This window comes from Cydia strobilella, chromosome 3 (assembly GCF_947568885.1).
Source record: "Cydia strobilella chromosome 3, ilCydStro3.1, whole genome shotgun sequence".
NCBI classification, from domain to species: Eukaryota; Metazoa; Arthropoda; class Insecta; order Lepidoptera; family Tortricidae; genus Cydia; species Cydia strobilella.
This window is the reverse complement of record NC_086043.1, coordinates 4,160,241-4,185,736: the sequence shown is the minus strand read 5'-3', so window position 1 is coordinate 4,185,736 and position 25,496 is coordinate 4,160,241. Positions and strand designations below refer to the sequence as shown.

At 40.6% G+C, this 25,496-nt stretch overlaps 2 protein-coding genes across 5 annotated transcripts in view; both read right to left on the bottom strand.

Moving 5' to 3' along the window:
* LOC134755665 (protein shifted) overlaps nucleotides 1-769 on the bottom strand; it is a 30,367-nt gene extending 29,598 nt beyond the window's left edge. For both annotated transcript variants that reach the window (XM_063692201.1, XM_063692202.1), the window contains exon 1: nucleotides 442-769. The gene's annotated coding sequence lies outside the window, so the exon portion shown is untranslated. The remainder of the gene's footprint in view (nucleotides 1-441) is intronic.
* A 2,441-nt stretch (nucleotides 770-3,210) lies between these two features.
* LOC134755635 (neuroglian) overlaps nucleotides 3,211-25,496 on the bottom strand; it is a 50,653-nt gene continuing 28,367 nt past the window's right edge. Inside the window, exons 7-20 of one of the 3 annotated variants that reach the window (XM_063692145.1) lie at nucleotides 19,501-19,642; nucleotides 19,214-19,341; nucleotides 18,809-18,930; nucleotides 18,245-18,404; nucleotides 17,557-17,924; nucleotides 17,062-17,223; nucleotides 16,247-16,480; nucleotides 15,575-15,853; nucleotides 14,726-15,052; nucleotides 14,031-14,205; nucleotides 12,762-12,969; nucleotides 11,918-12,015; nucleotides 10,760-10,819; nucleotides 3,211-9,092 (exon numbers count right to left, since the gene is read on the bottom strand). In XM_063692145.1, coding sequence (XP_063548215.1) covers nucleotides 8,950-9,092; nucleotides 10,760-10,819; nucleotides 11,918-12,015; nucleotides 12,762-12,969; nucleotides 14,031-14,205; nucleotides 14,726-15,052; nucleotides 15,575-15,853; nucleotides 16,247-16,480; nucleotides 17,062-17,223; nucleotides 17,557-17,924; nucleotides 18,245-18,404; nucleotides 18,809-18,930; nucleotides 19,214-19,341; nucleotides 19,501-19,642 — 2,606 coding nt within the window. In that variant the 3' untranslated portion in view covers nucleotides 3,211-8,949. Of the gene's footprint in view, nucleotides 9,093-10,703; nucleotides 10,820-11,917; nucleotides 12,016-12,761; nucleotides 12,970-14,030; nucleotides 14,206-14,725; nucleotides 15,053-15,574; nucleotides 15,854-16,246; nucleotides 16,481-17,061; nucleotides 17,224-17,556; nucleotides 17,925-18,244; nucleotides 18,405-18,808; nucleotides 18,931-19,213; nucleotides 19,342-19,500; nucleotides 19,643-25,496 lie in introns of those variants that run through there. The other 2 variants (XM_063692143.1, XM_063692144.1) reach the window with 2 other exon arrangements.

Here is a 25,496-nt window from a genome sequence, read left to right as displayed (position 1 = left end):
AAAGTGGCAAACAACGAAAATTGTCCGCTCAAGATTATCCTTTTACTGTCTAATCTGATCTTATCCTTCACGCCAAATCGCCCGCGTATAAGCGGCCTAAGCTAAGCCCATGCAGCGAGTACTTAACAAATGATCCCATACTTAGCCCCTATTAATAAAACGCCTGTTGTTTGCTGCCAGATACCACTGTTTACCTTCGCGCCTTAATCGCCCATCGCCCGACCCGACCCATAACACCTTTTTTTAGAAAAAAAAGTTCTAACAGAATAACAACTCATTTAAAGACGCTATATTGGAAATCTATTTTAGGAACTATATCATGTGAATCATGTCATTGATAATGATAAGCCAGTAAGGTTACCATCTATTGCTAAAGTTATGATAAGTAACTTCAAATGATGCGCAAATAATCTATATACCGTTATTTATAATCAGATTTACCTCGTGTAGGATTCTCACAAATGCATGAGGGCAATCAATCCGTGCTGTGACTCCTTTATTGATCAGCGTTCGTTTGATCAGGCCATAAGTACGTGTAAACCGATCGAAGATGCGCTCGTATCGATCAAACAATTAACTGAAAGTGGGATCAACGATCAGTTTTTGCGAGCGCACAAAAGCCGCTCCACCGTTCTTTGTCCACACGATTAAATATTGAAGTCCACACCTCACATAATCACGATTTCACGGCACTTGCGAACACTGAACTAGCCGGACGCGTGCGCAGCCTCCGCCGGTCAGACACACACTGCAGTATTTTGGGTCTTAACCCGGCGATCATTCCGCTTTATTATATTTACGTTATTAAACTCCAGATACGAAGGAATTTAGACTCTCTGCACTGAAATGATAAGTAATATCCAAATGGTGTGGAAGACTCCTTGTACGTTCCCTTAAGTTCACGATGTCGCGAGATGCAGAACCCAGCTGTTGGACCGGTCACCGCCGTTGGCTAATTATTATTTTATTGTTCGTGTTGGTTAGTTTGGGCGATCCCGTCGCGTAAGCCGGGAGCGACTAGTTTTTGCATGGCTTTGTGTTTCGACTCAATATTAGGCTATGATGAAGGTATAATCTACCTGTTGCTGACCACGGGAACGGGAACGGTGAATAAAGCTGACAAAATCTCTTATGACTTTCCTATACTTTATACTATAAATACATAACTGTATTTCCTAATCGAAATTGGTCAACCTATTTTCTGTGCTATTGTATGTCTACCCTAAGTATATGTTCAGCGGTTTAAGCGTGAAGAGGCAACAAACAAACAGATAGTTACTTTCGCATTTATTGCCGAGCGTTAGCGAAGGTCTCCGTTTCAGCTTGGGCAAAAATGCTTTCATATGTCCGGATGTTGTCCTCTGCAGGTCGCATTTCTCAACCGATCGTGAAATTTTTGAAGGTTTGCCTGTACCTATTGAATTTACACACTGTAAATAGGGACTGCCTTTGACCCTCTTCAATTTCTTTCATATCCAAAAACTGCCTACGCTGTGAATTTAAAATAAACTGAATCACTTTTTTTTAATACTACGTCGGTGGCAAACAAGCATACGGCCCGCCTGATGTTAAGCAGTCTCCGTAGCCTATGTACGCCTGCAACTCCAGAGGAGTTACATGCGCGTTGCCGACCCTAACACTCCTCTCCCTCGTTGAGCTCTGGCAACCTTACTCACCGGTAGGAACACAACACTATGAGTATTGATTATTATTATTATTTAATTAGATTAATTGAATTACACTTTATTGATTTTATAAAAATGAGCATAGAATAATTTTGAGATCTGTTTATCTGGACCTACATCTACAGTGGCGCCAACTGGTGAGCACAAAAACGGTAGCCCTCATTATGTCGAAATTGCATCTACGATTTTTATTTTTGAAGATAGTCCCATCTAGCGTCGCATAGTTGAGTTCACAAAAATTCTGCTACTTCGCATTCCGCAACGAGGGCCTAAGTTATTCGAGAACGTTCTTTAATTTTACGCTTAATAGATATCAACCTTATAACATTTAAATAAAGTTGATTTTTGTATTAAACAATCAAAAAATCCTAGCGAAAAACCAAAAAGTAGAAAATATTGTAATATTAATGAAATAATACTTAGCGATGATATGAAATCCCTCCATGTGTGATATTCTTGTCCGGCTAGAGTTGTTGCACTCCTATACAGTAATTCGTAAATTGCAGGTATCTTTCGCTGTCACTCTAATTACGCCTTAATTGGAGTAAAAGAGAAAGATGTCCACAATTTGCGAACGTCGGTGTTCGCGGTAGGCCCTCCGAACTGAACTGACAATAGCTTGTCCTGTGGTAAACGTGAGTGCAGCTAATCCTAACGTTTGCCACACGCTTCACACGTACGTTACATTTCTATTACTTCTTTGTTTTGTGACCTCTATGAATTTACGAGGTTAATGAATTTCTCTATCGATTTAGTACAGTAGCTCACATATCTGAACACGCCTCTATTGTCAAGTGCGTATTCAGATATTTTTGAGCACCTCGGCCGCTCCGATATATCTGATGGCGACTGTACACGATTATGTTTAATATCGAGACATAGTTCAATCGCCGGCTGCAGCGCAGTTAGCCAACTACTTTAACTCATGCTGTAGGTGCGATTGCAATGATCACTTATTATTTCATTATTACATGGCCATTCTCAACCAAAAGGGTACTTATTGTCGCTTGTCAATAAGGTGCTATTTCCATAAAGATTGAATTTGAAATCAACCTTTACTACCACCGACAATGTGGTACCTTTTAGTTGAAAACGTCACATTTATCGACCACCTACGCGCCAATAGAATTATAACCTTAGCAATCCGACTTAAGGTTCAAATTCGATTTGGTTTTCGGGAAATGTGACTAAGTCTTCAAATAATTCATCAAAGCTGGATTAATTGAAATATATTATTTAGAAAAGGGGTTAACTGATCTTGGAATTAATATAGCTTGGTCCAGTTGGTCCATAACTTCATATTATTATTATTATATTGTTTAATACACTAGCAGCTGAAAGCTGATGCGTGTATATCACTGCACTTGTTTTTTTTTTACTATTAGGTTTTTATTTATTATATGATACTAATTAAAAAAAAATTAAGGTCAAATGCCGTTGTTTAACGCAATCCGACCATTAACCAAAAAGTCTTCAGTTAAAAACAGCTACTAAAAAGTATACTGGAAAGAGAAAAGAAAAACACTTTATAATTTCTTAAAATTTATTTTCTATGCAACATAAAAAAATATTCATCGTTTCTAAATAAATTACCGTTACTTAATGCACAACTAAACAGTAAATTATTATCCTGAATGCTCGTCAGTTTGTCATCAATTTAAATATAAAAAAAAAATCGAATTGTCATGATTTTAGTTCAATTATAGTTATAGTAAACGCAACCTAACATCTAAGTCATTAAATCAAACCTTTTATGAAACATGCTCAGCATTACAAATTATATTAGACGTAAAATTTAGTCCTCTGTGTATACTTAGATAAACATTTAAATTAGCGAGTCTTTTATGTGTGATATTTGAGCTGTTTTGCTACATCGGCTGTTTGATAAGTACGAACTTACAAGTGCGTCAACTCCAAGACGGTGAGATATGAAATTAGGACGCTAATATGTCCGCGTAAGAGTGCTAAATTTTACGTCTCCGTACGTCATGTATAACACTGTCATAGATTTAAAAATATGCGTGACCTCACCAGTATGGTCAAATTATCTTAACATCAGAATAATTAGTATTTTATATAGTCTCTTATAACAATATAAGAGAGTAAATAAAATACTAAACTAGTTACCACGCAAGTTAAAAGATATCAATTACAAAATATCGTTTCTAGACAGTGAGGTACACGTGCATACATAACATTGACGGTCACACAACAATTACAATCTACCAGTATTATCCATTCAACGGATTTCATATTTATTTACTGCTAGAAAAAAACTTCGGCTTATTACATTCGATAACATTTCAGCCCGGAAGCGATTTATAAGTTCAACTGATTTGTTTCGTTACAAATTTAAATCTAGCGTTATACACATGGTCAAATAAACCTACTTTGAATTCAACTTGACCGTAAATTGCTCAATGATGCAAAATCCAATGTATATTCTAGGATTAGGTACGTAATTTTTGATTATAAATATGTCGTGAACAGCAAAATGCTGCTGGTGAATAAATGCAACTTGTGCTCATGTAATTGCATTGATCACATACACTAGGGCAAGTGTAATTTTGAGGAAGATTATATATGAACACACGGGAACAGGGGAACGAACTTACAAGGTATGACTATAATGGGTAAAGTGACAAGCCAACTGCTGTGTTAAATGACGCTAGTAGTGACGATACAGTGAGTTCGTTCCCTCATATAAAACAATTTTGGATAAAAGGCAGTGACAAGATCACCGTAAATTTGGTGGGTTCCATTAACAATCAACGTCTTCAAATTGTCATTTTGATTAACAAATATTTATTAAGGCAAAGAATTACAATCATCAACAGCGCGGTATAAAAAAGCGACGAAACAGACGCGAATCGAACAAGGCTCTCTTACTATTAATTAATATTAATATATATTAAAATCTTACTAGACAATAGACATGATAAAGACTTCTTAACAAACAACTTAAAGGGGTTATGATAACAGTGCCTTCAAATATAAATATAATGCAATGTTCAAGGTACCAATAGTTACAGTAAGCTCTAAATGAGAACGACCGAGATTGCATTCATGTTACATCGTGCTATACAGGGGTGGTAAATTAATAAATAAAATATTACGTCAAATAATAATTAAATGTTTTCCATTGCACACGACACAGTCTTAAGTTTAAGAAACGTGACAGATCTCATCTGACGGCCGCCGCAAGAAAACATTAATAAAGAGACATCTGAAAATCAACATGGTTTTACCGCGTGGAATGTATTACATAGGACCCGACACCTTTCAGGCGAAGAAGAAACTATAACACAGATATATAAATTAATAATAAATGTGCAATTACGATGTCGGTCAAATTGTCGTTCTCGGCGACATCTCATCCGACATCGTATCGCGCTGCGTGCTCGATAATATTTGAGTGTAATGCAAATAATAAATATGAGAGTACAGATGCGACAAGCGAACGCAATGTCTGCCTAACATTAGTTAACACGAGACCTAGCCTTACATCTAATACGATACCTATACTCGAGCGCCGCGCCGGCCGCAAGGAGCGAAGCCTACTCTACTCCCCAACATGACACAATGAGGGTATGAATTCGCCGCTAGGGGCGCTAGTGTAGATGGTGGTCTTTTCCATCGTTCGAAATGTCAAATGTCACTTGTCACTTCAATGACTGACAGCTGTTCTTTAGTCTTTTGGACCACCATCAACAGAGGCGCCAACTGGTGAGCAAAAAAACGATAGCCCTCATTGACAGCCAGCCTAACGCCACCTGGTATTACTGTGCCAGAACAATTACTGGCAAATACGACAGATACTGTCTGAAGCATCATACTGCACTTGACGTTCATGACCGTGAAATTCAAAATACCTCTCCACTCGTAGCGACCGGACACAGAAACATTAACTTGGGATAACTTGTGGTGCGAACAAATATCTTATGAGAAGAGGAATACCAAATAAGCCTTAATACATACAGAGATTCTCTTTGTGTCTAAACGTTTGATCTTCCGACGCTCATCTCTAGTGATATAATATGTAGTACATCTAGTTACACGAACAGGTATAAGATCAACTTTGAATTATTAAAAAAAGGAATTCAGCTCACCAGTCAACACGCAACATCTGATCGCAATTCCGTCCAAATGTAAAAACCTGGTTTGATCAAACTCAAAAGTAATAAATACACACGTGACATGTTAAAATAATATTGACGTTAAGATTTTTGAGAAGCAACTTACACAAATAGCAACCTTATAACCGAGTAAATAAACATATGTTTGCATCGTCGGTGTTGACTAGTGCGCCTGGTGTACTACGCCCGGACTACGCTACCCACGACGCCTCGACCGAAGCACCAACAGTACCAACACCCGCCGGTGGCCAAGCTGATTGCGTACAAAAATATCTCACTTTATACACACACACATATTAAAATATATCATTTACCGTATTTACGACTCACTGACCATCGCTTAACCTGCCAGTTATCAAAACCGAAACTACAGATTTTATTTAGTTTACTTACTTTAAGTATGTTGATGTCGGTATGTTGTAAATTATAACATGAGTTAATCGATTGTCATTGACTCGTATTGCTTTCTCGCACCAGCGATTTTACATTCTCATAGTATTACGTTACATAAATTTGCCTCTCCAAATTGCAATGTAAAAGCCTTTACAGCCGTGTCTAACCTTTACGTATTTGATTGAAATTACTCTCATTGCGTATACATACGACCTATCTTATTATAACTAAAAGCTGACTATTTGTTTCTAAAACTAATAAAAAATTATGTTCCTTTCTTCATTGTATTTCCTTGACCAGGTATGATTATACAATATCAAAAGGAAGTGTACGTATTGTACGATAACAACCGGGATTTTGACACAACCAGAACCCATCAGAACCCGAAATATTTCTACATAAACTGGCATCTGAGAGTGAACGCAATAAGAGTTTATTACACAAAGGTACTATTCCAAATAAACGGATAAACACGTCTGTATACAGCAAGCCTAGCCGTATATGAAGGAAGTATATAGATAGCTCTGTTAGAAAATAGGTTTTTGTCGAGACGCTACTGAACTGTCATAGTATAATTCCAAAATATGCATCTTTGTGGTCCGAAACGTCACACTTCGTCTTACGAATCAACTGTCGACCGGGTAGGATAAATATATGGTTTGATAAGATCAATACATTCCTCTGGATTATTCCTACCCTTATTTTAGGGTCTCCCCACACCTACCGATTCCGCGTCGATAGGTCTGGGGAGACCCTTAATCTACTAGGATTTTTCAACTGATGGTTGACGCGTACGCGATTAAGCTTCCATCTTAGTTTTTATTATACACACCAGAAGAATTTTAACAATAGAAATAGAAGAGATATGAATATGATATAAAAAATAATTCAAAGAGAGAATATGGGACTTGGAGTCTGCATCTCTATTTTGTACATTGATTGACAATACTGTAGTCTGTAGACATTTCCGCAGACCGTAAACGCGCCAGCAGTGACCACCGGTGCCCAGAGCTATTTTTTAATCAATTACCCTATTTTCTGTGACAAAAATAGCTTCTCTCTATATCACCCCGCGACCTAACTAATTCACATGTAATTGATATCGAGCCAAAACATCGCCTACAAGCCGATTATTTAAAATGTGCCAGATTATGAGGACTATTATAAAAAAGTTTTATTACTTAAAATCAGTCTCATAAATAAACTAATCTGTTGAATAATCACAGACGCACAATGAATACCGATAAATCGATGGGACGTGACACTTCAAGATAGTAATGTTAGTTGACAAGTATGTACGTTGCCTTAGCTTGAAAAGTTCAGTAAAGTTTACAAAATTAATTGGCAACATCTAAAGCTAAGCATTATTCATATCTGATGTGAGGCAACCCTAATTTTATAATAAAGATTTGTACACAAACAATGTCAATATTAAAGTGTCCACGTTGAATTACTATAGCATGTCGATGGCGGAACGAAATTGTTTTATATAAAACCTAATTCCCACTAATAGCCATCACTACTGACACCGACGGGCCCGAATAAGTAGGCATCAGTTTCAGCTTACACTAACTTGGCCCTAGAGCTAATAAATTTTAACTAAAATGCCTCAGGCTTAGAGTGAATATTGAGGGGTTCTAAAACGAAATACCTAGACAAAAACATTATGTGGTTTAGGCGGAAGTTTCTTGACAAAGTTTCAACAGTTTAGGGTTTATAATAGTTTAGCTTGTATCAATGAGGATTGTAGTATTCACTATAAGCCTGAAGTAAAACCATACATCACGCAGCTTGTGCTTACATCCAATTAGTGGCAGTATAGCTTTAGAAATAAAACACGTCATCGACGTTAACATTTAAAACAGTCAATTGTGGCTACTTCATCAGAGCGTTCGAGTTTCGTATCGAGATTCTATCGAGTGTGAGTTTAGTCAATATGTAGTGATAATATTGATCTTAGTCATCGTGATTTTTAGAAACGAATCACTAACACCCATTACATATTTACGTCTAAAGATATTTGACTCGTCGCAGCTAGAGACGGTGCGAGCGTCACGGCCTCCTTTTAAAACAGTCCAGCGGGTTAAGCACGGTCGCATTTTTATCGCCTGTCACTATACCTGTCACGTTCTAACAAGTATGTAAGTGCGAAAGTGACAGGCATAGTGACAGGCGATAAAAATACAACCATGCTGCTACCGCAGGAGATAGAAGGCAACTAGGAGCTTGCACATGCCACGTTTACTTTCTTGCACCGTCTCTCGCTCTATCGTTCCAAATATCAAAATATACGTTAAACGGTTACTTGTATTGTAGACTTATTCATTTAACGTATCTTTTTTATTTAGAACGTTTACACTTGCGTACCTTGTCAGAAAGGTACTTTATATCCCTCTGTTTACACAGAAACGAGTTTGGCAGATCTATTATTTGGTTGTACAATTGATCTGCTAATATCGAATACGAACGAACTCCAGCTACAAGTAATTGTAAGTAAAGATACGTACACGCTCATTAAAGAAATCCACTAGCGCGCATTTTTGTCTAGAGGCACCAATCGCAGTCTTCCCTCATCACATGTAGCGTATCCTCCTCATTATACTATCGGTTTCTCAGGAGAGAGGCGTCAGACATAATTCTAGCATCGTTTATTTCTTCGATAAGATTAATGTGTCGGACGCCCCTCATCCTCATAGCTGCGTACCGTCATACAGGGATATGTATTAGTGTGTAGACTAGACGTAGGTGGGGGGTTGTGCGCCTCGGGCGGTGCCGGGGGCGGTGGCGGGGGCGGGGGGCTCGGGCGGCGCGGGGGGCAGCACGCGGGCGCCCGGCACGTACTGCCCGATGAACGACCCGTCCTCCGTGAAGCGACCTGCACACACAACACACAACTACATTATACCAAAGATAGATATAACTTCGTAATAGATGGATACAGTCTAAGGAAAAAACGTGCCTCGATAATAAAGAAAATTTGATTCTCGTTCAGAGGGCGCTACTAGTTTTGGCTACAGTCGTATAGATGGCGTTGACGGTTTCGTTTGTTATTTAACAATTTTAACGCATATCAGTGAAAGAACATGGGTCAAAATCATAAAAATAATGCAAATAAAAAAAATCATTTTTCTATATTTAAATACATTCTATCGTATTTTTATAAATCTTCATTTTTAGTTTTAAAGTGTGTCGACAGATGGCAGTGAATTTACTGGGGTTACAAAATTTACTATGACAGTACCGCTCTAGTATAAGTTACTCTATGATTATACTATACGACGACGAGAACCGAACTGACGACCTAGCGACTCTAAATGTCGCTTACGTGGTCATGGCAAAATACTGAGATAGTGATAAGATAAGACCTCGGTACTCAGTTTAGTTCGCGAATAGTATACTATCCGTTGAGAACGAGTAGTAATGCACACCCGAGCGCTATAGATTGAAATGAAACCGAATGTCGGTCGGTGTCGGCGCGGGTGCGTCTCGTGGCCATCGGGTAAGAACGGGCGATTCCTGTATCAGCCCGGTATGACACTTCCCTCCCTCGAATAGTATTTTCTAGATATACCAACATTCATGTTCATACATATAGCAATAGAAACATTAATCTGGTATCAAATTCATAGAATAATGCAACAATACATGTGAAACAACGATTGATCAAACAAAATTATTCATGATATGTAAGGTTAGGTAAATGGAAAAAAAAGTTCAGAAAATGAATAGGAATTGAAATCAAAAGCAAACAATAAAATCTAGCACTATTCATACACATCAAATGCAAAAAAATATTTAAAAAAAACATACCTCGTAATTAACAATAGAACTCTGGTACTCGTGCGGGCAAACAATGAAGGAAATACACAAGGACGGAAAAGGACCTATCTAATCTAACACATAAATGCAATCAAAAATGTAAAACAAAGCAAACGTGTATAGGAAAATATAATTAACGTAATATTTTCACTCCGTCTCACTCAAATTAACGTAATATCAATTTTTACAACCTAGCTTAAAGATACCGTGTACTTGACACTACAATCTAACCTATAAGTAGAGAAGATTCTGTGCAAAAATCTTACAACTTAATACTTGCGGAATCGTGAAGCAGCCTTTATTAAAACTATTTCTAAAATAGTACAATAAAGACCCTGAACGCCCGGAGCATACCTAAACACTTAGTAAAAAATTCAAAAAATATACCTAAATAATATCGAACAGATAATATCACTGGAGATTCGGCGAAATTTGGCGGGCTTTTCACTCAAGCGGACCAATCAGAGCGAAGATCGACGAGCGACGCCGATTGGTTGATCGGTACCGGACCGTTATAAATTCGAAATGTGATGATGGCACTACGTTTAAAACTAGCTGCAACGTAGCAAGGTGTGATGGTATCGCCCGAACCGTTTGGATAACGGATAGGTTTAGTAGTTCGGTTCGGGGTGATTGTGAAACAAGGTAAAGGTAAGGGGGGAGGGGGAGGGGAGGAGTGTTAGACGAGCGTAGCGAAGGCCTGGCTGGCGGAGTCGTGGCTGGAGGGGTGCGGGCGGCGCTTGCGGCCGTACTGCCCGATGAACGAGCCGTCCTCGTTCATGCCCGCTGCAAGCGGAGCCGGTCAGCACACGTCACAACCACAAGGCAAGCGGCACGACACGTTCAGTAATCAGAATAAATACTACTGATTTGACTCAGCGAGTCAAAACATGTAGGTATTTATTTATGTAAATATTATCTATTACTGAATATGTCAAGCCAAATAAAAAACAACATGCTAATGGAAGACTATTGAAACTTTATTGATTAGTGGATTTTTGGCTTTCCATATCAAAATGAACCTTATGGAAACTTCATACAATACATTTTGTTATGAGAAGCCACACTTTGTATCAAATTTTCAATAGCCTTTAAAAAATATTAAAAACAGTTTAAATTAAATTCATAGCAAATGTTAACATGCCAAAATAATTAGACAAGCTCAAAATAAAATCATTGTACAAATTGGCAGACCAGGCCCTTATATCACCACGGTGACAGGTGCGACAATTGTTGAAATCACTATTACTGACGTCACCGGCCTCCATAGGCTACGGTAACCGCTTACCATCGGACGGGCGGTAGGCTTGTTTGTCACCAACATTTTAATTAAAAAACAAACTCCATTATATCGCCAATAAATAAGTACTTATTTTGCGACGCTAATGACCATTGTCACAAGAAACACGACAATTGTCACGAAATTCCGACACAGTTATAATAAAGTTTTTTTAAATAATACAATGATGGTAGCAATCAGGAATACGGCCCGCCCGATGGTAAGCGGTAACCGTAGCCCATGGAGGCCTGTGACGTCAGGAACAGTGATGTGGACCAGCACCTGTCACCGTGGTGAAATAGGGGCCAGGTCTGAAGGGTTGTGCAGACCATCAAGAGGGCATTGACAAGCAAATAGGCTTCACAATTGCGATTGACCGTTAAAAACCCAGCTTGAATCGATTATAAAGCGCATTTATAGGTATAAGTGCCAATCAAGCCAGCTTGATCGTCTGCACACACTTTATTTAGCTTTGATACGTCGTACTTTCATCATGAAAAGGGACGTTTAGCATTGCACTGAAGTGACCATTGACGGACCTTATCTTGTTGCAATAAGGTTGAAGTGTGATCGGTTATATGACGGTAGAGAATGAGCGGACTCACCAGTTTCTCCTTCGCCGTACTCGGCCATGGAGTCGGTGTCGCTCTCCGGGCCGGGCTTGTTGCCGCTGCTCATGGAGTGCCGCGACTTGTTGTCCAGTCTGCAAACATACGCCGAGGTGAATTAAACTATATATACCTCTCGCGTCAAATGAGTCTCCATGACAGTTCCATTAAGGCCCACTTCCACCATTCCACCAAAGACTACGTAACTGCGTATTAGATGGATACAGTCTAAGGAATAAACGTGCCTTGAAAATCAAGAAAATTTGATTCTCGAACAGATGGCGCCACAACGTTTTACCACCTTTGGCCTACTCTCGAATAGATGGCGTTGACGGTTTCGTTTGTTATTTAACAATTTTAAGGCTTATTAGTGAAAGAACATGGGTCAAAATCATATAAAAATAATTAATGCAAATTTAAAAAAAACATCCATTTATAAACATTTTTTTTATATTTTTATTTTTAGTATTAATCGTGTGTCGATAGATGGCAGTGAATTTACTGTGACTACAAAATGTACTATGACAGTACTCCTCTATTCTATACAGGGTGGCAAAAAAATAAGTGCATTTCCATTGCCAGGGAGGTTTTAGGATTATACTGAGCAACTTTTACTATGGGACCGAAATCGCGAAAAAATTGTTTACCTTCCCATAGAAAATGGACCAGCCAAAATGTATGACACAGACAAATTATTTTTCGCGATTTCGGGGTTGGTCCTATAGTAAAAGTGGCTCAGTATAATCTCAAAACCTTCCTGGCAACGGAAATGCACTTATTTTTTAGCCACCGTGTATATTCTGTTCGGTAGTAGTACTCATGGTAGTGTAGTGGTACTCACGGATGCGTGTACTCGTGGAAGCCGGTGTCGGGATGGTCGCGACGGCCGGCGGCCAGCTCGCGGTCGTGCACGTCGTACTTGCCGCCGCGGTTGCGCCGCGCCACGCACACCAGCACCAGCACCAGCAGCAGGAACGCCAGCGCCAGCATCACGCCGATGAACCAGCCCGCCTGCGCCGACTTGTTGTCCAGCATTATGATCGGACCGTCTGCGGACACACAATCTAATGTTTCACTACGTTACGAATGTCATTACACCGCGGCTTGCGTGGTGCCGCGCGACTCCTTGCAAGCTGGACATATGCCCTGTGTTCCGAATCACGCTCACGACGCTTACAGTGCTGGCTGCCGGTCCGAATCAGTTATCGCGCTCAAGGCCGCGTGAGTGGTGTTTTGTTTTGGACCGGTCACGAGCGTGTTCATGTCAATGTCAACTGAATTTGAATTTTGTTCGTTTTGTTTGTGAATACGCTCACGATCGGACCGATTCACGCTCAAAGTGTCAAACGTCACCTTGACGTTTGCGCTCAAGGTGCTTAGGCTCGGGAGTGTGAGCACCGTGAGCGGCGTCCATTGACGTCATCAATGACGTCACGATCTTTCATGTAAGCGCTATGATCGTGAATCGGTCCGATCCTGAGCGTGCTGTGAGCGTAATTCGAAACATAGCCATGGAGTGGCGACAACGCAAGGCATGCTAAAAGGTCAAATGTTAAACACGATCTAAACATTAATAAGTAAAATTAAAATGGCATCCCTTTTTCCAATAATGACGATCAGATATTGATATTTAATTAAGGAAAGTTCAATCTTAATGGTACCGAAGATATATGCAACTCCGTATAAGATAAGTAAAGTCTAGAAAAACGTGCCTCGAAATATCAAGAAAAAGTTATACTCTAATAGATGGCGCCACACCTTTGGCCTATACTCGGCTGGATAACAATTTTTATAAATATCAGTGAAAGAATATGGATCAAAGTCACATGGCGTTTTAAAAAAGATAAAAAATAAACATTTATCCATATATATATATATATATATATATATACACACATTTTTTGATATTTTTATACATTTTCATTTTTAGTTTTAATCGTGTGTCGATAGATGGCAGTAAATTTACTGTGACTACAAAATTTACTATGACAATTTGATGGTACTGAGATCGTACCATTTCGCGAATTCTTGAAGTAATCTTAGGTCAATCCGCTTATAATACGGACAGCGTACAAACTTTTGTAAGTGCAATTCGATCGTAGTAACTCACCATTAGTGGTGTCAACTTGTTTGATCTCGCTATCGGTGAAGTAGTCTCCGTCGTAGGCGGTCACCTTCACGTCGTATACCCTGTTGGGCTCCAGCCCCTTGAGGATGACGTAATCGTCATCCATCTCCATCGGCCACTGCTCCCACTGCGGGTGATCTTTCAATCTGTACGAGGCCTGAAAGGGAATGTATATTCTTGTAGTAAAATGATGACATAAGAAAATGAAGAAGTACTTTATAATTATTCGTAAGCACAAACAAAAAAGAGAAAATTATAAAAAAAAAAACAATAAGGAGGTGCCACAAAATAGGCTCTTCTCGGCATGATACTGGCGACTTCTAGAGTTCATTCACTTTTAGTGGAAATACATTACGAAGTATGAGTGACCAGCTAGTACCAGTAAAATATCTACGACCGTATAAGGCTGTCGTTCGAATTAGGATCCGTCGCCCGAAACCGATTATCAGCGTAAAAACATTCGTTAAATTATATCGTTTTCAAGACATCATAGCTCAACGCCGGGGGGCGGCGATCAGTCTTTTAATCGTGGTCGCAACTGGCCGTCAGTGTAATCCCTAGTCCGGTCCGGTAGCGTAAGATACTCACGACCGTTTTCGGCCACAGCGACTGCGTGTTCTGAAGTAAGCACCTTTCAATTAGTATTATAGTGTGGGGTGGGTATGGGTAGTGGGTACCTGGAAGTGCGTGCCGGGATGTCCCTCGAGCGCGGGCTGCCAGCGCACCAGCACGTGCACGGCGGGGGACGGGGAGGGCGGGGAGCTGCCGGGCTTGGCGAGCGGCTCGGGGGGCGGCGGCACGACGTGCGCGGTGAAGTGCGGCACGTCGGGCACGGCGAGCAGGTCGGCGCGCGTGGCTTGCTCCACGAAGTAGCCCTTGCCCTCGCCGGCCTTGGTCATGGCGCGCAGCTCGATGCGGTACTTGGTGTCGGGCTGCAGGCCGGCCAGCTTGGCGCGGTCGAACTTGCTGTCGATCACTTTCTTGCGCTCCACCCAAGGCTCCACCTGAGACCGAAAACTTTTAGAAGCCACGTTTTCATGTTCTGAGCAAACATTTTGTTTTGTGCGAATGATTGCGGTCCTAATGATGACCGCTCAAAAAAGCATGTATTTTTCCCAAGCGAGGTGTAATATGACAATTAGCCACTTTCAGTGTTTACTGCGACATAAACGTATATTGCTTGTGTCAGCGCAACCTAACATGTATATATAGGCAGGCATTTCGTTAGAGAATAAACGTTCTTATACAAACACGCATAAGGTGTTTTCACTACATACTCCCCATCACCTGCTCGAAACGACATAACAAGATCACATCGTGTTATTTGAGAGCCTTTAACGATATTTTTTAATTTGCCAACCTACTTCGCAATGCAATTTTGATATTTCAAAATAATGAACCTGGCCTGTGGGCAGTTAGAGGTTACAAGTTGCATGATAAAGTTCGTAACAAAATATATTCGAATTGGTAATTTTTGTTGTCACACAGGAAAGATGATGCGGTTTTACCGAACGTTTTAGACCCACCTGCGTGCCGACAGTCTTGGCGTAGTACACCTTGTACCCGGTGAGCACGCCGTTCTCCTCCATGGGCTTGTCCCAGGTCAGCAGCATGGCGGAGGAGCCGATGGGGTACGCGTTGAAGGAGCGGACTGGTCCGGGTTTGCCCTCGGGGGTGACGAAGCTGAGCGTGTCGCTGGGCGGGCCGTTGTCGAAGCCGTTGTACACCATGATGCGGACATTGTTCTTTTTGTGCGGCTTGAGGATGTTGATCATGACCTTGGTGGCGTCGGACTTGGCCTTGACCTTTTAATGATAAAAAGCAGTTAAGAAATATTTTTGATCCATCCATTTTAGTCCATAAACAAGTACTAAGTTTATTGACCAGTGTACCTGATACCTGATCTGTCTGTTTTTTCTTTAGTTTTGATTTCTTAATACAAAAAATAAAAACCATAATGTTGTGTAAATTTACCTTAAATTTGTGTTGTAAAAATTACATAATTATGTTTTTATTTATTTATTTAGGAAGCAAACGAGTCGACTAATCGCCTGATGGGAAGCAATCACCGTCGCCTATGTACACCCGCAACACCATATAGGGGTTGTAAGTTCGGCGGTGGCCTTTAAGACAGGAGTACGCCGATGAGAGTTGTGTCTTTTTATGCAAATAAATGATCGAATATGAATATTAGATACCTCGCGAACTTGATCCTCCTCTCCGTCAGTCCACGTTTGTATGCGGTACCCGTTGAAGTGTCCCCGCACGGACTCGGGCGGCACGGGGTTCCAGCTGAGCAGCGCCTCGTTGCCGGAGATGACCTCCACGAGGGTGAAGTTGGTGGGCGCCAGGAGAGGCTTGTCCTCGCCGGACCAGCCGATCACCTCCACGGGGGCCACGTTCGACGCTCCCTTGGAGTTCCACGCGACAACCTATGGAAGATAATATACTTTTCATTTCTCATGCTTGTAAAGTTCGACTTTAAGTCGTGAGTAGACGACATAAAGTTGCTTATTATGTTCGAGATCATAAAGTGAAATCATCTATTACGACCCTTAATGACTTAGCAATAAAGTCCAAAATCTGCCATACAAACTGCCAGCCCTGCCGCCCGCCCCCGCCCGGCGTGCCCCACGCCCCCGACACAACCGAGTACAATTTTTTTTTTATGAAATAGGAGGCAAACGAGCAGACGGGTATTAGTCTTGAATACGATCAAATAACCTAAAATATTGGATATTTTTGTATATTTTACAATCGAAGTGAAAAAGAGTGTATAACTCAGGCATAAATGTCAATTTTTAACCTAGACCAATAAATTGCCTCGGATAAAAATGGATCGCTTTATGCCCTTGTTGTACAGTCTACTATTATACAGGAACTCCAAATCTTGTGTCTTCTTCTCCTTTTAAAAATAACTTCCGTCAAATTTATGATAATTTCGCCAATGACAAAAGTATGCTCGTTGAGCGTGACGTTGTTTATAAAATATTTTTAAAGATATATATATTACCTTGATCTTGTAGGGTACGAATGTGGGCGTATTTGGCACTAGCAGCTCGCTCTGGCGCCAGTCCTGCACGGTCTGGTCGGTCCAGCCCTCGCCCGTGTCGTTGCGCTTGAATGACACCTGGTAGTAGAAGCCGGGGCCGTTGTGCTCGATTTGGGGCATTTTCTGTGGGAAACAGTGCTCTGTTAGATAAGCTGCTGAGCTGTGATTAGTCAATTTCATTATAGCTGACTAAACCGTTTCGAAATGAATAATAGACGAGTAGAAAAACAATACAAAAGGTAATCACGATCCATATCCCGGTCAAAATAAGTCGAGCAATAAGTGTTGAAACTTTCTTTTGATTCGAAAGCATTCGAGAAAACAGTTTCTAAATCATCATCATATCAGCCGAAAGACGTCCACTGCTGGACACAGGCCTCCCCCAGGGGTCTCCACAACGACCGGTCTTGCGCCGCTCTCATATGTCTTTAGTAAACGAATAAAAATCCCACTCACCGACCAAAATATGACCATATTGTTTGGCGCTCGACCACGCCCCTCGACCTTGTCGGGGTTCTTGTAGGGCACGTCGGGCTGCGTCGTGCACACCTCCGAGTGTCCCGACGGCGCCGACGGCCCGATCTTGTTGTGCGCCACCACGCGGAACGTGTAGTTAGCCCAGGGGGTCAACTCCACCGTCCAGGAGGCTTCTATGGCGGGCACGTTGTCGTTGGCCGTGTCCCAGGTGGCGGGCGTGAACGTGGTGTTGTACTGGATGGAGTAGCGCAGGATGGGCGCGCGGTTGTCGCCTTTAGGCTCCCAGTGCAGGTTGGCCACTTTCTCGCGGCACTCGACGTCGATTAACACGGGGGGATTGGGTCGATCTGTCAAATTAGTTTAGTGTTATTTTTCTAGAACTGATACATTAGCTTACTAGTTCATACTGATAATAAATTCATGAACCGTGATTTCACAGATGATGTATTTCTGTTGCCGTTATAACAACAAATACTAAAAACAGATGGCTCAGTTGGCAGAAGCGATTGGACCGGTGTTTCAATGGTCGCAGGTTCGAGTCCTGCCGGAGGTGTAATTTTATTCCATTTTTCCTTTAATTTAACAATTTGGTTCATACTGTCTCAAATGTTGCTAGGCTTGATAATAACAGAAATGAGACAGAGATGTGGGTAATCATATTAGTAACCTTGCACGATGAGCGTGGCTTCCGCGCGGGCCTCGTCGATGGGAGTCTTGACGACGCACTGGTACGGGCCCGAGTCCAGCTCGATGGTGTCGGAGATGAGCAGCGAATAGTCATTAGTCATCTTGTAGCGCGGTTGGCCTTCGAAGTCGATGGTTTGGCCCTTTAATAACACAAAACATAAATTAATATATAACATTTGACATTAATACCGTAATTTGTCAGAAGAAACAGCCTCTCACGTGGTGCTGGAATGCAGCGGAGTGGCCCCATACAGGGCAAAACATCTCGGATCACCGAGAGACCTCCCCAATGTCACGCAAAATAGGCGCCAGTTGTCGAGTTGCGGAAAATCGCCCGTAATTTGTGTCGAATACCGTAATAAAATACTACTTGACAATGTGTCAAAATCAAAACATTATTTATTCACGTAAGCCTTTCGAACGTTTCTTATGAACCATTTAATACATATACGTGTAAATTGTATCTTGCGCGAGAGAATAATCGGTCGTTAGTTGCTTTTTCGCCGCTTATCGGATGATTAATTAAGAAGGTTATTGTTAGTACCTTGAACTCCCAGGTGACATCGGTGTGGAGGTCGGGGTCCGTGTCGGGCGTGCAGCGGAACGTGGCCTGCGAGCCGGCCGCCACCTCGTAGTCTTCAGGTTCGTTCTTGATGGTGGACCGCTCTGAATAAAAAAAAAACATGTGTCAAAAGACAGACAAGACAGTAAAGTTTGTTAACTTTGACAGGGCCGATAGCACTACGCACAAATTTACTAACGTTAAATATCCCTTAGTTAAGATTTATAAGTAACTGTCCTCAAAGAAGATGCGGTGCGTACCAAGGATATGTGTCATCAGTTCTTTCTTACGGCCTAATACTGTGGGGCAACTTTGTCAGAGAACCGATAGCCTCCAACTTGGCCTATCAAGAAAATTTAAACTTAACAATAAAGTACAAGGTCTCACGTTTGACTTCGAGTGTGCCGTATGCAGACTTCTCGCCGAAGCTATTCTGCGCGTAACAGCGGTACACGCCGGCGTCGCTGTACCCTACTCTGCGAATCACCAGGTCGCCCATCGTGGTAATGTTGAAGCTACAAACAGATTTAAATACGTATATATTAAGAGACGTCAAAATCGTCACGTTCTATAGGATAGTATGGAATGTGATGGAGTGGACGGCTTCGATTGTTCCTCTATTGTCCCCAATCCGTCCCCATCATCACTCAATATTGTTATAGTATAGCACTCACTTGCCACCGGTGAGCTCGACGTCGTTGCGCATCCACTTGACGATGGGCCGCGGCGCGCCGAACACTCGGCAGCGCATCACCACCTCGGACCCGTCCACTTTAGTCGCATTCTCGGGTCCTTCTCTGATCTCCGGCGGGATCGCTGTGGAAAGTCATAATGTCAGTACAAGGCAAAAACTTGAGCCACCATTAGACCGGCTACACTATAGGCCGGTTCGGCTGACCATATATGATACACAGATTAATGGAACACAGCTGTCATGCCATGGAGAACTATCAGAGAATGACTGAATTTCCACAGAATGCCTGATCATTATTAGGTAACAACGCTTAATGCAACCGGTTCTACATCTCCTATATCATTCCAATAAGGCTTTACAAATTCCAATCATCAGTTCCCTGTGTACATAACTTTTACATGCTTAGCAACATTTTTGGAGCAAAAGCGATTCTTCACTTCCTTCGCACGCAATACATAATATGGTTATCGTAGTTTTAGACAGGGCGGCAGATTGTTTTGTGTAAGTAAATTAGATACATTATCCTGGAAACGTTGCATAATATCACACCACCCCAGTTCCATTACACAATCTTTGAAAACCCTGCATATGTTGTTAAGTTTTACGACGCAGCTATATAGATGAAGAATAACGTGTAAAATATGAATATTGATGTGTGGCATATGGGCGGCGAGTCCAGGTGGCGCGCGGTTGTGCTAACGACGAACGCACGAGCCATATGGGATACGTTGATGCAAGAATTTTAAGTGCTTCTGAGAGTACAATGCAACGTTTATATTCATTTGTACCGGAGAAATTAATCACTATCATATGAACAGCTGTTTTGGCCCTGATATTTTACCCAATATTTCATAGGTACTATTCGACATCTGATAATTGTAAAATACCAAACTATGGCCCAGGTGTGCACATAATCAATTTAACAGATAGGTATAAACGTAGCGTACGTGTAAACAGAAAACAACGCGCGGACGCGTACATATATGTAATAAGAGTTTAGTGCGTCCGAATTCCTATTATTCATATAGATATTTTTTTTCCTGTTTCATTTATCCATTAGTGGACAAAACATGAGGCGTCAAGGATTCCATAATAAATATATAATGAACGCTGCAAAGAGAAAATAAACACAATATCCTGTGTTTCACCGGGCAAAGACATGCGATCGATCCAGGCTCACTCAGCTGACTCACGGGAGCTCCGGGGAGGTGACACCTTCTGATTCAGCACTTGTTGCGTTATTACATTACCTACGTAATTTACGCAGAAACCATCGAATCACGGGATGATGCAAAATTATGAGGAACCTAATTTAATAACGTACGAATCCTAGCGTGCGATGCGACGTGCGAGTAGTATATGATATTTTATGACCTATTTTGTTTTATGGTATGTAATCTCTTTCATAGAGCAGTTTTAACGTTTCAAAGAATTTTTCTCTGCATTATGACACCGCACAAAAAGTGGTTAGAATGGTTGCCTCAAAAAACAGGTAGAACAAATCTATAGATCTATAGTTTACCGGATAAGAAATCTAGCAAAAAGTAAAACACTTAAAAGTAGGAAGAAATCGGGGAAAAAAAGTTCATCAAAGACTAAAAACAAACAGCATGACCTGATATAATCTTATATTTGATGGTCGAACTGCCATTTATCAGTTTGTTCTTTTTATTTATCTGACCTGTAAAGAGGTCAGCGTATGCAGCGCGCTAAGAAAACCACCGTAGGCGGAAGTATCCATATCCTCGCATTCAGGAGAGTGAGGTGTGGGCGTGTGAAGCGAGGAAGTGGCCAATAGACAACGGGCGGTGGACAAAGACGCTTCCGAGCTAGGGGACAGAGCTGTTAGCTTTTTTTAGATTTCTAGTCCTTAATTGCTCACTACCTGGCAACACGATGTGTCAGTAACGAAAGGTAAGAAATTCTAAACTTCTATACATTCTTCAAATTTACCGTGTTTCATTGTCAAAATTGGTTTGCCACACTTTATTTAATGAATGGAGAAGATGAATTCATTAAAACTTTACACATCATTAGCAGTCGCCTTATTATGATGCAAGTTATGTCATCGCGATTTTACGAACCACTTAAATACCACTTATTTAGACTAATTGCATTCAGACAAGTTCAATGGATTACCTATTTGCAGAATCGTATCGATGAAAATTGACGATTTGAAGGGTTATTCCTTTCTTTCAACCTAACCTCATCCTCCTAAGGCCTATTAGAAAAATTACCAGGAAAATTTTAAATCAACTGTGCCGGAAATAAAATATAGCTGAATTTCTTTTGTTATGTAATCGAATAAAACTTTCGATAGAAAGTGGATTAATTAGGTACATATTAATTAATCCTATGGGTAGAACCGTGGACCTTTAAGCAAAGATAGCAGTATTAAGAAGATTGATAGCACACAGCCACCATATTGAAAGAATCCGATTTTAATTAATAACTATTAATAATGGCAGAATCTGAACTAACGTCGTTACCCAGTTTCGGCGCTCATAAGCGTTTTATTGCGGGAAGCAGCCCAGTTATGGAACTATATTCAGGTTTACTGCCTGACAGCGGGTCAATGAGGGCCGGCCTCGCAAACAATCCGTCTAGATTAGGAGAGCTCAATGAAAAAATACCTGCTGAAAACTAAGCCTATATCGATCACAATATACACCTAGTAGAAGCATATACAAGTATATGAGGGTTTTCATAGTAGTGACAGATTTAAAAGCGAGGAAGCGAAGCGATCGCCAAATGACACAAAGCGGATACTTATTTAATATGTCCGCTTTAAGTGACCAAGTGGTCACTTTTTTTTTAGTGTATGATATCTATTTCAGTTTATAATTTATATAATAGTAGTTTCAGTAGTGTGACTAATAAAAAAACACAAATTAAAATATTTAATTAAATAATTTGATTTGTTCCCGAGTTGGCTTTTATTAAGAGAATAGGAGTTTCGTTTTAGTATACATGAATATAGCCTGTCACTTACTTCTCACTTTAGCTTTATTTTATGTATGCATTTCAAGCATTTTTTTACTTGAATGAAGTAGGTTACATAGTAGCCACTTCTCCATGCTTGCATGCAATGCAGTCTGAGGTTACCAGCACACACGCGAAAGTCCAAGACATAAGATATACCAACAGGTAGATTAGCACTCCGCGGTCGCTGAACTCGTGACCTAACGTAGTTCACACTCGCTGTTAGCTAACAAGGGAAGAATTACTCGAAATGCAAATGTATATTTCCGACAAGTACCTGAAATAGTGGGATATACTTACCTACAGAGATTTCATCTAGAATTATTAGGATTTGTTGCTCAATAACGCGCTTTATTGGGAAATATTCCGAAAATGGGGTTTTGAATTAGTCAGTTAGTAGTAGACTGATGACCTTAAGACAAGTAACATGATAACTCCTGTACGAGAAGTATATTTTCTCGTTCTAAAATAGACTAAATTACGAATACTTTATGAAATGACTGTACGGCAGACAGATAGGTACAAAAAAGCCATACATAGCATAGACAACTACACTAACCTTCCACACACTACACTTTCCTCGTATTTAACTTCATTCAATACAAGGAAAAATGCAGTAAAATAACTATTTAATTATTTATCCTTAAACTGACCGCTATCGTATACAATTAAATAATTATATCAACACGAGAGCGGTAAACCACATTTTTTCCCTACGATTAAGGACCTAACGGTGAGTCACGACACCCCGTGCGGATCAAGGGATTAAAAACCCAAATTGCTTGCTCATGTCAGCGCTTTTATAGTATAGGGAAAAGGGCTATTATTGCTTGGCTTTTGTGGAGCTATAAGCTCAGGTCAATCCACCCTTGCACAATCTCCCCACGGGCGCACCCGCGCATTCTTTTCACCCCAGAATCGCAATCGTGAAACTATAAAAAGGGCATATGTAATAAAGCTTTCTACCACACGTCTGTCTGTTTGGATTGGTAGAGAGTACAGGTAGCGGTACAATCGCATCACCACGCGATGGTAGCTGACAGCTGCAACTTTTTTTTGTTCCTTAAAGGTGTCGAAAAGGTGATTGATGAGGTGCTATTTAATGACACGATCCGAATTGCATTTGTGTGATATGTTTTACGGGCGGAGTGTAGAGATGGCCGCGATCTGCTTAAGGCGGTTCCCTGAGCCAGAAGGCGAAAAATCTCCTTATATGATCCTGTTTTTCTAAGAGGTGTTGATATTCGTAGACGTGGAAAAAATATATGTAGTTCTTGACTATATTATCTTTAATATCAAAGCTTCCGATACACGAATTATGACACTTCGCTCGATACAATTAATTCCCAAAGTAACCTCTAACTCGGACTTTTAATCCAACTTTACTCGGTTATTTATTATGTGATACTATAAACAAAAAAAGAAGAAAAAACAATCTTAACTTAAATAGTAATTCCATAGCTTTCGAATTTCGATATTGTAGGGTAACGTTTTTAAAATAAATAAACATCGTCAAAATTCGATCAAAATTGACACTTGGCGCGCATGATCTTTCCCGTTCTTTCTTGCGAAATGTGACAGAGACAGCGGCAAACCGATGGAACGGCCTTAATGTGCCTATATACCTAATATAGGACGCTTAGTTTACAAATATACGGTAAATATAAGACTGAAATTCGGTTCGGATTGTAGGTATACCTACAATACAAATGTATGGCACGGCGTATTTACCATATCTACACACAATCACACTTATCTGACCATTTACCGAAACAAAATACCTTACATAATGACAAAGTAAAAACAATTTACTCTTGTTATTGGTAAAACGTTTTCAATAGCCTAACTAAGGTACGCTTATAAAACTTAGGTACCTACAGATTCTTTAGTAATAAAGTAGTTTTATCTTAACAATTACTTTTAAACTACTTTACATCTTAACAATTACATTTTAGATCACAGGACTTCTACCACTTCCGCACTGTATCGGCCCTTGAACTTACGTGCTCTTAAAAAAACACGGCTGCGCTACAGTGAAATACCTACATACAAATGTATTAAAAAAACCGCAAAAACGAAGAGAGTACTCAAACATAATATGCAGGCTCTTAGCTTCCTTAGCATTTAACGACGCACAAACAGCCTCCCCAGTTTAGCGAGTGTATGAATACATAAAGTGCAGTAAACAAGCTTGAATCGCAGGCGGTTCCACGGGGATTGTGCGCAAACATTCCACCCCCGCCGTGTCCGTTTAAATTCCTGGCCGTCTGCACTCTCTATGCAAGATAGTGATATATAGATTTGACTGCTTAGACTAGAATCCATACTAATCCATACTAATATTATAAATGCGAAAGTCTGTGTGTCTGTCTGTCTGTGTGTTACCTCTTCACGCTTAAACCGCTGAACCGATTTACTTGAAATTTGGTATACAGATAGTTTGAGTCCCGGGGAAGGACATAGGATACTTTTTATCCCAGAACTCACTCCTCTAGGGGGTGAAAAGGGGGGTGGAAATTTGTATGGGGAATCAATAACCGCTGAACCGATTTAGATGAAACTTGGTCTGGGGATAGTTTGAGCTGTGGGAAAGGATATAGAATAATTTTATCCCTTAAGGGTGTAAAAAATGGGGTGGAAATGTATAGTGTGGACCAATTTGGGGGTGAAAAAAGGATGTATTAAAAAGCAGATTTGTTTAAGAATTAAGGTACCCAAATTACTAATTCCACGCAGACGAAGTCGCGGGCAAAAGCACTAGCTTTACACAACATTTATTACAGACTACTGTAATAAATGTTATTTTTGAAACTTTATATTGATAAATGGACAAGTGTCGCTAGACAAGACGAGTCTTTGAATAGGCCCAGAGCGGACACCCGAGGGTAAACCACCTCAGCGCTGGTTGGACGACATCAGACGACACGGAGGTCGGGACTGGATGGAATGGGGCACAAGATCGACAGGAGTGGAAGAAGAGGAATGAGGCCTACA